The sequence below is a fragment of the Dendrobates tinctorius genome, unplaced genomic scaffold (assembly GCF_039654945.1).
Source record: "Dendrobates tinctorius isolate UK_male_01 unplaced genomic scaffold, ASM3965494v1 ptg000057l, whole genome shotgun sequence".
Taxonomy (NCBI): domain Eukaryota; kingdom Metazoa; phylum Chordata; class Amphibia; order Anura; family Dendrobatidae; genus Dendrobates; species Dendrobates tinctorius.
Genome location: NW_027361725.1, coordinates 26,370,672 through 26,388,651, shown reverse-complemented (window position 1 = coordinate 26,388,651; position 17,980 = coordinate 26,370,672). Strand labels below are relative to the sequence as shown.

The following is a 17,980-nucleotide window of genomic DNA, read 5'->3' as shown; positions in this document are numbered from 1 at the left end:
ACAAGTGTGAACATTAGCAGAAAAACTTAGCTTTAGATGACTGGAACAGAGCTGAAAACCAAGACCTGACAAGCCAGAAGGAATCACCAGCACCAGAATAGGGAGTCGGCTGTCTTAAATCCAGTCTGAGATTCCTGAGGTCCAATAGTCATCCTCATTATCAGGTGGCAGATCTCTACTGATTAAATCAGCCTCACTACCTCCTGTTACCACCAGAGGGAGCCTGGCAGGAGAACTCACAACTGGTGGACCAGAAAATGAACTCACAACAGGGGTGGCCCTGACACGACGTACCGCAGGACAGACGAGGCCCCGGGGTACCGATTGGACGACGACCTCGGGCAGGTGAAGCGCTGGTGGTAGATTGGTCTAGGATAGCCCCAGCGAAAGATCCGCGAGGGACGTCATCACGACTAAAGGAAAGGTGAAAGGTACCTGGGCCTGGAAACGGAGAGCTGTAAAGGAACTGCGGTGCATGGCTATGGTCGTCAGGAGGACGGTCAATAAACCCGGATCTGTTACAACTGAATTCTGCCTCTGTCTCGTCTTTGCATCGTCTGGTCATGGTAAACAGTGGACCACCCCCCAATCCGGCCCCCTACCACATCAGCATGGAGAACATTACAGAGCTGTACTGAGTAGTGTAGCTGTGAATCCAGCTCAGGGGTAAGATAAACACTTACTAAAAAGCAGCAGCACAGGTTGGAGTTTTTTTGCCTCTCTCTCATAATGATTTTTTTCTGTTTTTCAGAGAGGATAATGAGGTATGGAAGCATGAAGAGGTGGAAAGATATGCAGATTTCTCTGATAAGATACATTACAATGTTTTTTATATTCTCTTGCACTATTGATTTATGTGAGATGCTCATTAATCCTGGTGATGGAAGTTGTGAGTTTTTACTATTCACAGATTTTTTTTTTTCTTTTTTAAAAACCCTGCATTTTCTAATTGTATTGATTTTTGTGAAGGGATCATTTAACTGTAATCAATATCATAGAAGCCCTTTTGCAAAGACACTCTGCCACACTTGACGTGATATGCAACAGCCATGGCTACTCATGGCGGCTCAGAGAAATATATGATATTTGTTCTATATATATAGGGTCTGGGCCAATCTAGAGTCTGGAAAATAGGGTCTGAATCAGGGTCCCATAAGCAAAGGGGCCAGATAAAAGTAGGGTCTATGATCTGATTTGGGCCAGCATGAAAAAGTGGTCAGGAATAAGGAGTTAACTCTTGCACCTGTAGAAATGTACGGTCTACATTTCTGGTCCTCAGTCTATGTTTAGTTTGGGGCTCTAGAGCGTATATTTATGTAGGGTGTTTATTTTTTTTGGGGAGGTGTACATTTATTTATGGGTTTAGGGTCTTTATTTATGAAGTGGTCTGGCAAGTAGTTTATATTTGTTTAGTGAGTATTACCGTATTTGTGGCTGGGATTAGTTTTTGTGATGAAGATGGCACATATATTATATATTTGTAACTCAAATTCTGAAAGTTTGGGGCATGCAATTTACACACGGGCCACTTTGTATGGTTTTCTGAGTCACACAAAGTGGCCGCACATCTGCGGTAGTCCATTTTCTTATATTTCACATCAAGGTCAACCCAAAAGTATCTTTGAAGCTGTTTTTGCATGAAAAAAAAGTTTTTGTGTTTGTCACCATTTTCCGAGTTCCCTAGCATTTTCCGTTTTCAGGATCTGGGTGAGGACTTATTATTTACACCCTTAGCTGATATTTTTATTGATATTTTTTGGGGCAGATACAATGTTTTGATCGCCTCTTATTGCATTTTATTGGCATTTCAATTTTTTTTCTTGCTACGCTATTTACAGATCTTTCATTTATTGTATATTTTGATAGATCGGACATTTCTGAACGTTGCAATACCGAATGTTTTTTTTTTTTTTTTAATTGTTTTAATTTTCAAAGGTGCAAGGTTGAACTTTTACATTTTTTACAGAATTTAATAGTCCCTTTAGGAGACTATTATTGTCCGATCGCTTGTGCAATACATAGCAGGGTTTCAGTACTGCAATGTATAGCAGAAATCACGATATCCTATGGACGCCCACTACGAGCCCGGTGCTCACATGAGGATCATAATGATAGCCATGAAGGTGTTCTGAAGACTGCTGGCTGTCATGACAACCCATCGGTGCCCCGTGATCACATGACAGGTGTGCCAATGAGCGGCTGGAATGATGCGATTCCATCCGCAGGTGGTAAATCCCACTGTCAGAGATTTGAGCTCTTTTTCATACAAAGAAAAAAAACACTGTTAACATAAAAAAAAACATGTAACACAAAAATATGATTTAGGCTGTGTGCCCACGATGCGATTTTTAAGCGTTTTTCCCGCGATTTTCGTCGCGAAAACGTTTAAAAATCTTGTACAGAACGCACCCCATGCATTCCTATGGCATTCCGCACATTCTGTACTAATGCTGCACTTTTTCCGCGGCGGAATCGCATCGCGGAAAAAATCGCAGCATGCTCATTCTTTTGTGCGGAATCGCAAAGAATTGCCGCGATTCCGCACCCATAGGAATGAATGAGAATCGCTTACTTCCCGCATGTGGCTATGCCCACCATGTGCGAAGTTAAGCGTCTCATGTGCGGTTGGTACCCACGGTGTGGAGGAGAGGAGACTGTCCTCCAGGCCCTGGGTACCATACCCCTGTAAAGAAAATAAAAAATAAAAAATCAGGGTATATTTACCTTCCGACGTCCTGCGCTGCCATCCCGGGCCTCAGCGTTCCCTGTAATGCCTTGCGGCAAGGTCCTGTAATGACGTAGTCTCGCGTGACTCTAGCGGTCTCGTGAGATCGCTATAGCAACGCGAGACCAACGTCATCACAGGTCTCACAATGCATTACTGGGAACGCTGAGGCCGGGATGGCAGCGCGGGACGCCGGAAGGTAAATATACCCCGATTTTTTATTTTTTAATTATTTTTTACATTCTTTCTTTTACTATTGATGCCGCATAGGCCGCCTCAATAGTAAAAAGCTGCTCACACTTGTCAAACACTATGTTTGACGAGTGTGACCAACCTGTCAATCACTTTCCAAGCGATGTCGCTTGGAAAGTGCTTGAATATCGCACGCGAAAATCACGGCAAAATCGCGAACATAATCGCGGTAAAATCGCGCGGGAAAAAAAACGCGCTATTTCTGGGAAGGAGTCCGGTTTTCTGTGTCCGGATTTAAACGCTACATGGGCACATAGCCTTAAAGGGAACCTGTCACCAGGCTTAGCCAATACGAGTTTTGACCACCGCCCTTCAGGCCTGATTTACAGCATTCTCTAATGCTGTATCTCAGGCCAACCCGACCTGTAAGAGAAGAAAAATAAGTTTTATTATACTCACCTGCGAGGCAGTCCGGTCTGAGGGGTGTTGCTCTTCTTGATCTGGCGCCTCCAATCTTCTTTTGATCGTCATCCTCCTTCTTGCTTTGCATGGATGACGCGTCCCTGTGTCATCCACCCAGTCTGCTCGGCATCGCGCTCCTGCGCAGGCGTACTTATCTTCCCCAGTTGAGGGCAGAGCAAAGTCCTGCAGTGCGCAGGCGCCGGACCTCTGAGCTTTCCTGGCACCTTGAGCAATGCAGTACTTTGCTCTGCCCTCAACAGAGCAGATAAGTACGCCTGCGCAGGAGCGCGATGCAGGGGAGCCTGTGTGGATGATGCAGGGTCTCGTCATCCACATGAAACAAGTAGGAGGGCGGCATCGCAAGAAGATGGGAAGCGTCGGACCAAGAAGAGTGACACCCCTCGGACCGGACCGCCTCGCAGGTGTGTATAATAAAAGTTATTTTTTCAGTTCTTAAAGGTCAGTTTGGGGGCTTGTATACAGCACTATAGAATGCTGTATATAAGCCCTGAAAGGCAGTGGCCGCATCTCATATCGGCCAAACCTGGTGACAGGTTCCCTTTAAACAATGTCATTTTCTAACAACACATGCAAGAAACTGAACTTTACAGCTGAGAACGCTACTATAATTAGTAGACCATATAAAAGTAAAAAGAAGACAAATTTTAAGGCTAATTAAGACTAAAAACATGTTCATAGGAGCTGGTTTATCTTTCTTGCTACATCAGTTTTTAGCACTGAAAAGTTGCTAATTATGTGGAACGTTTTATTTGTGTCTTTTTACATTTTCCACCTCTAAAGCCACTATGCTATTGGATAACCTGCAAAAAAGATCACACCTCACAATATTCAAAACTGCTGTCAGGTAGCTTGTTAACCCTTCAGGTGCTTCACAGGAATTAACACAAAGTGGAATAATTTAAATGAAAAATTATATTTTTTCCATTGGTATCTAAGGGGAGAGTGACAAGCCAGGTCTGGCATGTCAGTATGAGGAGACAAATGCCTTACAATGCTCCTCTGGGAAATTAAATATTCAAATTGTCTCTCCAGAGAGGACAAGGACTTGAACTCTAGCGCCTACAAGTCACTATCAACTCTTTAACGAGCCTTGAAAAATGACTTAGGATAAAAGCCAAACCAGAATCCCAATTTGCAGACACTGAATTTTAGGGTGTTGCCAATTAAAAGTACAAAGAATTAGATCTGATTTGTCTAGGTGAGAAGATTGGGACTGAGGTATAAAGGGTAAGGGTTTACTAATAGGTGGCACTAGAGTTCAAGTCCTCTTCCTCTCTGAAGAGACAATTTGCACATTTTCCACTAAAATACACCTAACATTTTAACAGGCCACCATAGTTAGTAGATCCTGAGGCCATTACTTGGCCTCAGAATACTATGGCAACCATCGGGACCACAAAATTACGTTTTTGTGGCGCAAATCTGGTTAAATAAGCAATACCTTTCCTCTGTTAACCATCTAGATGTTGCTGTTGCTATTAACAGCAGCATCCAAGGGGTTAGATGGCCATGATTAGCACCAATACCAATCGTGGCCGATGCAGCAGATATAGTAGACATCTGACACCCACTGCATTTTCGTTGGGGAATGCTATTCTCTTATTTCCCAGGTCAGTAAAAATGCATATTGGTGGTCATAGAGGGGTTACGGCAAAACCAATACTACATGCATTGTTCATCTACAAGCTGCTTTGCTGGATAGCACAACATTCATTCCTAATATTGTGTCAGACAAAAGAAAAGGTATAAAGAGATCAGGTGTTAAGTAGTCCACTTATTACATGTTCCCGGAATAAATAGGCCTGATAACTGAGAACGCCAGGTAACAGTGCAACATACTCACAGTCCAGGTGGCTGTGCCTAATGCCTTCCACATCTTCAGCATGAATAAAGTGATAGCATCGTTTACCCATCAGATCCACAGCATTGAGGTCCATGTAATCACTGACTCTGCAATATTTAAGAAAGGTAAATGTATATAAAATAATCTTAATAATACCTAAACACCATCTAAGGCTACCATTAGCACTGCAATGGATAGAGGAATATTTACCAATGTTCATTTCCAGTCCTTTAGGAGGAACTGTCACTTACCTTAAATAAGTCATTTACTACCTGGTGCAAATGTCACTATTGTCCTGCCTCCGGCATTAGCTATTGTTCCTGTGCCTGAGATATGACCTTGCTATCCCTGAGCATAAATGTAGATTTTTAGCCATCTGGGAGTGGTCCTGAATGAAACACCCACAAAGAAGAGTTGATGACCACTCCTACTTGACAAAATAACTAGATTTTCAGACTCGGTTAGAGTTGTGTAGCTCTGTAAATTTGGCTTATTCTTACACTGTCTAGTATAACTCTACACCACCTACTAGATGGCTTACTGTACTGCAAAATTTTAGCTCCTAATGTCATTACATACTAAGCTGTCTACGCAAATAAAAGTTCACACATATAAAAGTGAAACCAAATAAAAGCAAAGTAAAAGTAAACCTATAAAAAAGTACATCCATTTAAAAATACACCCATATAAAAGTATGCCCATATAAAAGTACAACCATATAAAAGTAAAAAGGTAAAAGTACACTCATAAAAAAACAAAACTCATAACAGTAAAACCATATAAAAAAGTCATGTAAAAGTACACCCATATAAAATAAACCCATGTAAAAGTATGCCCATATAAAAGTACAACCATATGAAAGTAAAAAAAAGTACACCCATAAAAGTAAAATAAAAGTACATTCATTTAAAACAAAACTCATAACAGTAAAACCATATAAAAAGTCATGTAAAAGTACAACCATAAAAGTACAGCAGCATAAAAGTACAACCATATAAAAGTTAAATAAAAGTAAACTCATATAAAAGTACACCCCTATAAAAGTACAAGCATACAAAAGTGCATTCATATAATTACAGTACACTTATAAAAATGCAACAATATAAAAGTAAAATATAAGTACGAATAAATAAAAGTACACCCCATGTAAGTACAAGCATATGAGTACACCCATGTAAAAGTACAACAATATAAAAGAACACATACAAGCACACTTATATAAAAGTACACTTATATAAACGTACACCCATAAAAAGTATGCCCATATAAAAGTACGCCCATATAAAAGTATGCCCATATAAAAGTACGCCCATATAAAAGTATGCCCATATAAAAGTACAACCATATAAAAGTAAAACAAAGTACACTCATAAAAGAAAAAACTCATTTAACAGTAAAACCATATAAAATAGTCACGTGAAAGTACAAAGTACACCCATATAAAAGTGCACTCATATAAAAGTACAGTTGTATAAAAGTACAACCATATAAAAGTAAAATAAAAGTGAACTCATATAAAAGTACACCCCTATAAAAGTACAAGCATATAAAAGTACATTCATATAAGTACAGTACACTCATATTTTACTTTTATATTGTCGTATTTTTATAAGTACACATAAATAAACTACACCGATATAAAAGTACACGCATATAAGAGTACACCCAGGTAAAAGTACAACCATATAAAAGTAGGCACAAATACAAAGTACACCCATATGTAAGTACACTTATATAAAAGTAAAAGCATATAAATCTAAAATAAATATACACTCATAAGAGTATAACCAAATAAAAGTACACACTTATTTCAATTCTCACATATAAAACTACAGTCATATAAAAGCATGCGTACACACCAAAACACACACACTAAACATTATTTTGTGGAAATGTAGCCAAAATCTTGGTGTTTTTCACTCAGTAAATATTCGCATTATCATCAAATAAGGTAAATGTTCTCTGTAGGTACAGAGACCACTTCAATTTGTCTTTACTCTTCTGTCCTATACTTGTTGCTTTCTAGTCACAGTAAACAGACTATCATTTCCTTTGCTCTGGATAGTAAGTGACAGTAATTTGGTGAAAATACAGATTGTTAATTATGTTTTCCCCATGTGTGATTATGATATTGATGACATATCCTAATGATTACATACAGGACCTAGGAGTGGTATCCATATCTGGCCATTGCTGAAGCTGGTAATGGCTGGTCCCCCGTAGTGCCAGGTGTCAGACCCTAATGATGACCCTCCTCATGTTAAAATGACAAATATCATACTAGTGGAACAACCCTTTCATTCTCCCACATATGCTGAGATGGCTCCTACTGTATGTAACTCATTCTATGCTAAGAACTTTGTAAAGCAAATATAAGCATACCATTTATCCCCCTCACAAGAGTTAAATCTCCTCCTTTTGTCCTTTCCAAAGACTTTGCAAAAGTGAATGTAACTGGAAGTAATTAACGAGCAATTATTTCTGTCGGATCGCAAAGGCGGAAAACAACGAGGCCACTAATTACCCAAAGCGCGGGCGACACAACACTTTCTGCGCTGCTGTATCGGAATTATAATAATCAGCGGATATTACTCGACGAATGATATAAATGACAAAGCGTGTAATAACCTGTAATAGCACTAATAATAGTAATAATAAGCCTGGTGATAATAGCAATGATCATCATTATATTGCTTGAATAATGAGATCACTAATGAAGCAACGCGAAACAAAGGAAGTCATAATATAGTGCTGTATACAATAACAGAGAAAAATGTGTCCATACACCCACAACTGGCCATAACAATGCCGCACATTACATCTACCCTGCAACTGTGGGAGGTGTCCACAATATACTGTAGGTTCACATCATACTGTCCAACAGCAATTCTGGAGAGGCACTGTGAGGCACATGGCACATATGACAGTACGCCCATATAAAAGTATGCCCATATCAAAGTACACCAATATCAAAGTACTCTCAAATCAAAGTACGCTCAAATCAAAGTACGACCAAATCAAAGAACACCCAAATCAAAGTAGATCCAAATCAAAGTACACCCAGATCAAAGTACACTCATAACAAGGTACACCCATGAGGTACACCTATAACGAGGTACAGCAATAACGAGGTACACCCATAACAAGATACACCCATAACAAAGTACACTCATAAGAAAGTACACCAATATCAAAGTACGCCCAAATCAAAGTACACCCAAATCAAAGTATGCCCATATCAAAGTACACCAATATCAAAGTACACCAAAATCAAAGTATGCCCAAATCAAAGTACCCCCATAACAAAGTACAGTAATATCAAAGTACACCCAAATCAAAGTATACCCAAATAAAAGTACACTGATATGAAAGTACACAAATATAAAAGTACACCCAAATAAAAGTACACTGATATGAAATTATACCAATATAAAAGTACACCCAAATAAAAGTATGCTTATATAAAAGTATACACCCATATAAAAGTTCACCAATATCAAAGTACACCATATCAAAGTATAGTTATATAATACTATACCCATTTAGAATACACCAAAATAAAAAGTACACTTATATGAAAGTACACCAGTATAAAAGTACACCCAAATAAAAGTACACCCGTATAAAAGTACACTCATATCAATGTACACCCATAACAACGTACACCAATATCAAAGTAAGCCCATATCAAAGGACCAATATACAGCTCTGGCAAAAATTAAGAGACCACTGCAAAATTTTCAGTTTGTCTGATTTTTCTCTTTATAGGTATATTTTTGAGTAAAATATAAATTGTTATTTTATTCTATAAACTACTGACAACATGTCTTCGAAATTCCAAGCACTAAATTTTGTATTTTCCGAAAATGAGAAATAGTCAAAATAACAAAAAAGCAGTGCTTGCAGACCTCAAATAATGCTAAGAAAACAAGTTCATTATCATTTAGAAACAACCATACTAATGTTTTAACTCAGGAAGAGTTCAGAAATCAATATTTTGTGGAATAACCATGATTTTTAATCACAGCTTTCATGCGTCTTGGCATGCTTTCCACCAGTCTTTCACACTGCTTTTGGGTGACCTTATGCCACTCCTGGTACAAAAATTTAAGCAGTTCTTTATTTGATGGCTTGTGACTATCCATCTTCCTCTTGATTACATGCCAGAGGTTTTCAATGGGGTTCAGGTCTGGAAATTGGGCTGGCCATGACAGGGATTTGATGTGGTGGTCCTCCATCCACACATTGATTGACCTAGCTGTGTGGCATGGCGCATTGTCCTGCTGGAAAAACCAGTCCTCAGAGTTGGGGAACATTGCCTGAGCAGAAGGAATCAACTGTTTTTCCAGGATAACCTTGTATGAGGCTTGATTCATACGTCCTTTGCAAAGATTAACCTGCCCAATTTCAGCCTTGCTGAAGCATCCCCAGATCATCACCGCTCCTTCACCAAAGTTCACAGTGGGTGCAAGACACTGTGGCTTGTACGCCTCTCCAGGTGTCCGTCTAACCATTAGACGACCAGGTGTTGGGTAAAGCTTAAAATTAGACTAATCAGAGTTTACCTTACTCCAGTCCTCTATGGTCCAATCCTTATGGTCTTTGGCAAACTTCAGCCCGGCTCTCCTTTCCTTCTCATTGATGAAAGGCTTCTTTCTAGCTTTACATGACTTGATCCCTGCCTCTAGGAGTCTGCTACGAACTATTCTTGCCGTGCACTTCAGCCCAGCTGCCATTTGCCATTCCATTTGTAGGTCACTTGACGTTATCCGGCAGTTGCTGAGTGACATTCAAATAAGATAACGGTCATCCCGGTCAGTGGAGAGTCATTTTCGCCCTCTGCCGGCCTATAGCTTTGTTGTCCCCAATGTCTGCTGCTTGTCCTTGTTGTAATGGATTGCCATCTTAGAAATTTTAAGGATGGAGACAACATGACACTCACTGTATCCCTCTGCTAGTAAAGCCAGAATTGAGCCCTTCTTTTCCTCACTCAAGACTTTTCTTTTCAACTCCTTTGGCATGGTTAAAAGTTATTTTTTCATTCCTATTACTTTTGGGATATTACAAGCACTTGTTTTGCCATCCAGCTTATCCTATTGCAACAGGATTGTGAACATCACAGCAGGTTTTTTTTTCATATTTTCCATAGATAAATAAGATTTGGTTCAGGTGATCACCTAATCAGAAGCACAATAAGTAGAATGAGGTGTACTCTGGTTGGAATACAACTGACACTGGAATGCAATGGCTGTCAGACATGTAGAGGAGCTGATTTTTATAAAACTGTGCAGTGGTCTCTTAATTTTTGCCAGAGCTGTAAAAGTACACTGATCTGAAAGCACACAAATATAAAAGTACACCCATATCAAAGTACACCCATATCAAAGTACGCCAATATCAAAGTACACCAATATCAAAGTACACACAAATTGAAGTACACCAATATTAAAGTACACTGATATGAAAGTACACAAATATAAAAGTACACCAAAGTAAAAGTACACTGATATGAAATTATACCAATATAAAAGTACACCCAAATAAAAGTATGCTTAAATAAAAGTATACACCCATATAAAAATGCACCAAAATAAAAGTACACCAATATCAAAGTACACCCAAATCAAAGTACACTTAAATAGTACACCTATATCAAAGTACACCCAAATAAAAGTACACCAATATCAAAAGTACACCCAAATAAAAGTACATGTACATAAAAGTGCACCAATATCAAAGTACACCAATATCAAAAGTACACCCAAATAAAACACCAATATCAAAGTAAGCGCATATCAAAGTACACCTACATCAAAGTACACTCATATCAAAAGTATACCTAAATAAAACACCAATATCAAAGTAAGCGCATATCAAAGTACACCAACATCAAAGTACACCAATATCAAAAGTATACCCAAATAAAACACCAATATCAAAGTAAGCGCATATCAAAGTACACCCACATCAAAGTACACCCATATCAAAAGTATACCCAAATAAAAGTACACCAATATCAAAGTACACCCAAATAAAAGAACACCAATATCTACAACAATATAAAAATACACTGACATGAAACTACACAAATATACCCATATCAAAGTACGGTACACCCAAATAAAAGTACAATAATATGAAATTACACCAATAAAAAGTGCATCCATATCAAAGTACACCAAAATAAATGTACATTTATATAAGAGTACACCCATATCAAAATACACTCAAATGAATGTACACTAAAATAAAAGTACACCCATATCAAAGTACACCAATATCAAAGTATACCCAAATAAAAGTACACTAATATGAAAGTACACCGATATCAAAGTACACCTAAATAAATGTACAATTATACAATACTACACCCATACAAAATACACCCAAATAAAAGTACACTTATATTTCACCAATATAAAAGTACACTTATATGTACTTTTATAAGTACACCTATATGAATGTAAACATATATTAGTACACTTATATAAAAAAAAACCCAAGTAAAAGTACACTTATTTAGGAACACACCCATATAAAAGTACACCCAAATAAAAGTACACCAAAATCAAAAGTGCACCAATATCACAGTACACCCATATTAAAGTACTACGAAATCAAAGTACACCAATATCAAAGTACACCAATATCAAAGTATACCCAAATAAACGTACAGCCATATAGAAAAACTCCCAAATAAAAGTGCACTTATATAGAACACATACAAAAATACAATATAAAACTACACCAAAGTAAAAGTTTGCTTATATCAAAGTACCCCCATATAAAAGTATACTTATATTTCACTCATATAAAAGTACACTTATATAGCAGAATAACCATATAAAAGTAACCCCAAATAAAATTACCGGTACACTTATATGAAAGTACACCAATATTAAAGTACACCAAAATAAATGTACACTTATATTTCACCAACATAAAAGTACAGCTAAATAAAAGTACACGTAAGTACTTTTATAAGTACACCTACATAAATGTAAACATATATAAGTACACTCATAAAAATATGCCCAAACAAAAGTGCACTTACTTAGGAAAACACCCATATAAAAGTACACCCAAATAAAAGTACACCTACAGTATATTAGAGCGCAAGCATCTAAAAGTACACTTGTATAGAACTACACTCATACACAAGTATACCCAAAAAAAGTACAACTATAAAAAGTACCCCCATATAAAAGTACACTGTTATGAATGAGTCACCGTAGGAGGCAAAAACAGAAATACTAGCTAAGTCCAGAAAACCAGAGAAGTTGGCAGCTATCGGATTGCAGACCCCTGAACCTATCAACAACAACTAGCAGTAGCTGTGGGGGGGTTCCTACGGTGCCCTAGACCCCTCGATCACAGCCGGAGAACTACATAGCCTAAACTGCCCCAGAGCAGACCCCAAAGCAATAGGCAGCCCCCAACATATAATGACGGTGAAGCAAGATGAAAAAACACTCACACAGATAGAAAGATAGGCTGAGCAAATGATGGGGCCCAAGCTAACTAAATAGGACAGGATAGGAAAGCTGCTGTCTGCAATCCGCCAAAAACCCTATCAAAACAAGGGCCAACAGGCTGATAGGGAAAAAGGCCCTGAAGACGCTAGGCTTCAAAAAGACTATATCAGCACTCAGGTATTTTCTGAAGACAGAGCAAAAAGGAATTCAACTCACCCCAGCAGGGAATGGCAGAAATTCAGAAAAGCAAGGCAAAACAAAACACAAATGCAAAAAGCAGTGCAGAAAACTTAGCTTTTGAGGAGCAGGAATCAGACTGGTCTCCTAGAATCCCTCAGAGAGATCACCAGCAAGGCAGAAGGGTGTCGGCTGCCTTATATCCAGTCAGCAATTCCCGTCACCCAGTCATCATCATCATACCTAGGTGCTTGGTAATCAGCCTCACTACCTTCCTTCACCAGAAGAGGGAGTTCATCAGACCTCAATGGTGAAGGGGAAAATGAACTCACAACAGTACCTCCCCCTTGAGGAGGGGTCACCGAACCCTCATCCACGCCACCAGGGCGATCAGGGTGAGCCCGATGAAAGGCACGCACCAATATTTTGGCATGAATATCAGAGGCAGAGACCCAGGAATTATCCTCCCAACCATAACCCTTCCACTTAACCAAATACTGGAGTCTCCGTCTAGCCAGATGGGAATCCAGTATCTTCTCTACCTCATATTCCATGTTACCTTCAACCAATACAGGGTCCGGAGGTGCCACCCCAGGAACTACTGGTTCAACAAACCTCTTCAACAAGGACTTATGAAACACATTATGGATTTTAAATGTGACAGGAAGAGCCAAACGAAAAGAGACCGGATTAATAATCTCCAAAATCTTGTAAGGTCCAATAAATCTAGGCTTAAACTTAGGAGAAGCCACCTTCATAGCAATATTTTTTGATGATAACCAAACCATATCACCAACCTTAAACTGGGGACCAATGGTCCTATGTCGGTTGGAAAACCGCTGGGCCTTTTCCTGGGAGAGAGATAACTTATCCTCCACTTGGTCCCAGATCTGGTGCATTCTCTCCACCACAGTGTCAACACCTGGGCAGGCAGAAGGCTCCACCTGCCCTGAAGAAAATCGAGGCTGAAACCCAAAGTTACAAAAAAAAAGGTGACATCAAAGTGGCAGAACTAGCTCTATTATTTAAAGCAAATTCGGCCAAGGGCAAAAATGAAACCCAATCATCCTGATCAGCGGAAATAAAACATCTCAAATACGACTCCAAGGTCTGGTTTGTTCTCTCTGTCTGCCCATTGGTCTGAGGGTGAAAAGCAGAGGAGAAGGACAACTGAATTCCCAGCTTGGAACAGAAAGTCCTCCAAAATCTAGACACAAACTGAACTCCTCTGTCAGATACAATGTTCTCAGGAATCCCGTGCAAGCGAACCACCTGTTGCAAAAACAGGGGCACCAACTCAGAGGAAGATGGCAACTTAGGGAGTGGTACAAGATGAACCATCTTAGAGAACCTATCACAAATCACCCAAATAACAGTCATTCTCTGAGAGACAGGCATATCAGAGATGAAATCCATTGAAATATGGGTCCATGGTCTCCTGGGAACCGGCAAAGGCATCAACAACCCACTAGAGCGAGAACAAGGTTTAGACCGGGAGCAAGTCCCACAGGACTGCACAAAATTCCTGACATCATGAGACAAGGCGGGCCACCAAAAAGACCGACTCACCAGATCTCTAGTACCAAAAATACCTGGATGACCAGCCAATGCAGAGCAATGAACTTCAGACATCACCCTCTTCTTCCACTGGTCAGGAACATACAACTTTCCCCTGGGACAACGCTCAGGTTTGTCCTCCTGGAACTCTTCCAGAGCACGTCTCAAATCGGGCGAGATGGCAGAAAGAACTACCCCTTCGCCTAAGATAGTAGCAGGCTTGGTCACCACAGGAGAATCAGCAAAGAAGCTCCTAGAGAGAGCGTCAGCCTTGACATTCTTAGTACCAGGAAGAAAAGAGACCACAAAATCAAAACGTGTAAAAAACAAAGCCCACCTAGCCTGTCTAGGGTTCAAGCATTTGGCCGACTCCAGGTAAATCAAATTCTTGTGGTCAGTGAGGACCACGACTTGATGTTTAGCTCCCTCCAACCAATGTCTCCACTCCTCAAATGCCCATTTCATGGCTAACAGTTCCCGATTCCCCACATCATAGGTACGTTCAGATGGATAGAACTTTCGGGAAAAGAAAGCACAGGGATTCATTTTAGATGTTACAGGATCCTTTTGGGACAAAACAGCTCCTGCACCAATCTCAGAAGCCGGTGGGAGCCGGCGGACGGAAGCCTGCACGATGATGGTGCTCCCAGGATGGAGCAGTTCTCTCTCTGGCTGCTGCTGAACATGAGGCTTCCCTGAGCGCAGCAGTCCCTCTCTTGATTGCTGCAGCACGCCCGGCTTCTCTTCTGGCAGCGGTCTCTCTGGAGACGGTGGGGCCCTGTTGCAGCGCCAGTACTCAGTGGGGAGGGGAAGCGGAGCACGCTGACTGCGTGCTGCCCTCTTTTCGCTCCAAACTCCGCTGCTGCGCGCGCTTTTCCCTTTTATTCCCCCGCCCCTTTGGTCAGGAGGAAAGTCCGCCTCGCTTAAGCTTCCCCAAGGCAACAGGGAAAGGTCTGCCTCGCTAAAACTTCCTCTAGGCAACAGGGGAAGCAGCCTCGATAGTTCCGGCCCTGGCAAACAGGTACCCGTGGACCGGTCGTCCGCCTTACAGTAACACACACACAAACAACACAAAGACTGAGTCAACTTACCCCTTTTTTACCTGGTTTCAGGTGTGATTTTCATATTGCCCACATCTGTTATTTGCCACAGGTGAGTTTTGAACGAGCATCACATACTTGAAACAAAGTTGTTTACCCACAATTTTGTAAAAACGCTAACAATTTTGTCTGGCCCATTTCAGGGGTTTTGTGTGAAATTACAGTATTATGCGGACCATAACCATATGATGCACCCCATTTGGGTCGGAAAATAGGAAAAGCTTTTTTTAAAATAAAATGTTGGTGCATTTTATAGACCATTTTAAAGTCAGCATACCGGGGTAGGGCAGTGGTGGAGCGGGGTCACAGGAGGCAGGCTCACTGCTTCAGGAGGCCAGCGGCGATGCAGATTGAGATCTCAGGAGACAAGATCTCAATTTGCACATGCGTCTCCTCTGGTGGCCATTTTCCTGAAGTCCACCGCAAGGAAATCATTGGAAAGGGGACTCCGCTCACCAGCGCTGACATCTTATGAGAGCCTAGGGCCCACAGCATCGCCCCACTCCTGCCGCCGATGCCATTTTTTTCTGTCTATTTTTGCGTTGCTCCAATACACACAAAGGAAATAAACATGTGTATAACAAAACATGTGTAATTGAAATTATTTTCTGGAAAAAAAAATACTTCATTTTCTGGAACAATTTCAAGGGTGCCAACACTTTTGGCCATAACAGTATGTATATATTTTCCTACTTTATCTGTTATAAGATGCTCTCTCATCACATGACAGACATTACTTGCATTATGCTAGTCACTTTGGATACAAGATGGCCATTGAGCTGCCTTTCTATAATGACTGGATTTATCTAGTAGGTAATAGCCAATGATATCTTAATTCCCTGCTCTAGGGCTCCTCTCTATCAGACTATGTATAGGATCTTGATGCTTCTAGCCCAGCAAGGCATTATAACCATATGTCTGGTGGTGCCTAGCGCTAAGTGGTGCCTGGGTCTGTGGTGGGTAAATATACTTAAGGAGCTGGTCTGGGGTGTACATTAAGGCTGTGTGCACACGCTGCGGATTATGTGCGGATTCATCCGCGCGGATTTTGTAAAATCCGCAGGTGAAACCGCAGGTCAAAAGACCTGCGGTTTTACCTGCGGATTGCTCTGCGGTTTTGCCCTGCGGTTTTTCATCTCCTCAATGGAGGAGATGGCAAACCGCAGGAGAATCCGCAGAAAGAATTGACATGTCAATTCTTTCTGCGGATTGAAAACCGCAGATAATCCGCGCGGAAAATTCCGCACCGTCTGCACTGCGGTTTTTGATTCCCATAGGGAATCATGGTACTGTACACCGCAGCAAAAACTGCTGCGGGTCCGCAGCGGCCAAAACCGCTGCGGAACCGCAGCAAAATCCGCAGCGTGTGCACACAGCCTAAGGGTTTCAAATGAATGAAGGGGCCTGGTGTTTTAGTTAATTTAGGAGTCCGAACTTATTTAAAAGTGTTCACTGAGGGCTGAATCAATTTATGGGTCTGACTTTAGAGTCTGAATTAATCTGATTCTAGCGCCACCACTGTTTGATGGAAGGGTCTGATTGCAGCAATCTTTAGTAGTCCCTAGAGCGGTAAAGGCAGGGTGCACAACTTTGACCTAGCATTTGTTGTAGATGATACAGCATCAATGTCTTTGAAGAGAGAATATCCTTACCTAAAGACTCTTACTTTAGGCAATGATAAATTCCTTAAAAATATTTAATGAACAATGTAATGTAAGGATGACGTGGCACCCACACCACGAATTACTAGGCACAAGTTGTCCATGCTGAAACTGGTTGCCAGAGAAAAGCGGCACTGCAGTGTCCATTGATCTACGTGTTTTCACGTGTACGGTACCATCACTGGATACAGAGCATACACTGATCTTTATTTTTTTAATTGGCAGATCCCCAGAGGTTTAGTTTTTTGCCTTTGTATGGATTTCCACATCAGGAAAGTAATAGGTTGAACTTTATGATCCACAATTTATCCTCCTGACACAAGTTCTTGAAACTTGAACTGTGAATTGTGTAGGAGGAGAGCACAAGACTCAGCTTTCAGAAATATCTAGAAAAACCATAATACATTCTGGCTACTGGGACGGTTGGGGCTTACTGTATAAACATGGCCTTGCTTGGACATCACGCTTTTCCTGCAGTGAGATGAAATAACTTCTGCTATTTAAGAATTTGGGACAATATGCCTCCTCATGTTGCACACATACACTTTTTTGTCTATGGATATATCCTCTGAGCAGAGGACAGCCATGCAGCATGTTGGACTGGGGTACCAAGAGACCACCAGTAACATTGATTCTGGTTACCCACTCTTCAGTTAAATATTAATATTATTGGCCTGAGAGGGAGGATACTATACGATTTGCTGCTGCTCTTTAATGTGCTTTCATCCTATGCTATCATGAAATAACAAAATGGGTAGTTTCTTGAA

At 40.5% G+C, this 17,980-nt stretch overlaps 1 protein-coding gene across 6 annotated transcripts in view; it reads right to left on the bottom strand.

Annotated features, from left to right (window-relative positions):
* NPAS3 (neuronal PAS domain protein 3) overlaps positions 1-17,980 on the bottom strand; it is a 586,631-nt gene that overhangs the window by 45,824 nt on the left and 522,827 nt on the right. For all 6 annotated transcript variants that reach the window (XM_073577843.1, XM_073577841.1, XM_073577842.1 and 3 more), the window contains one exon: positions 5,244-5,350. In XM_073577843.1, coding sequence (XP_073433944.1) covers positions 5,244-5,350 — 107 coding nt within the window. The remainder of the gene's footprint in view (positions 1-5,243; positions 5,351-17,980) is intronic.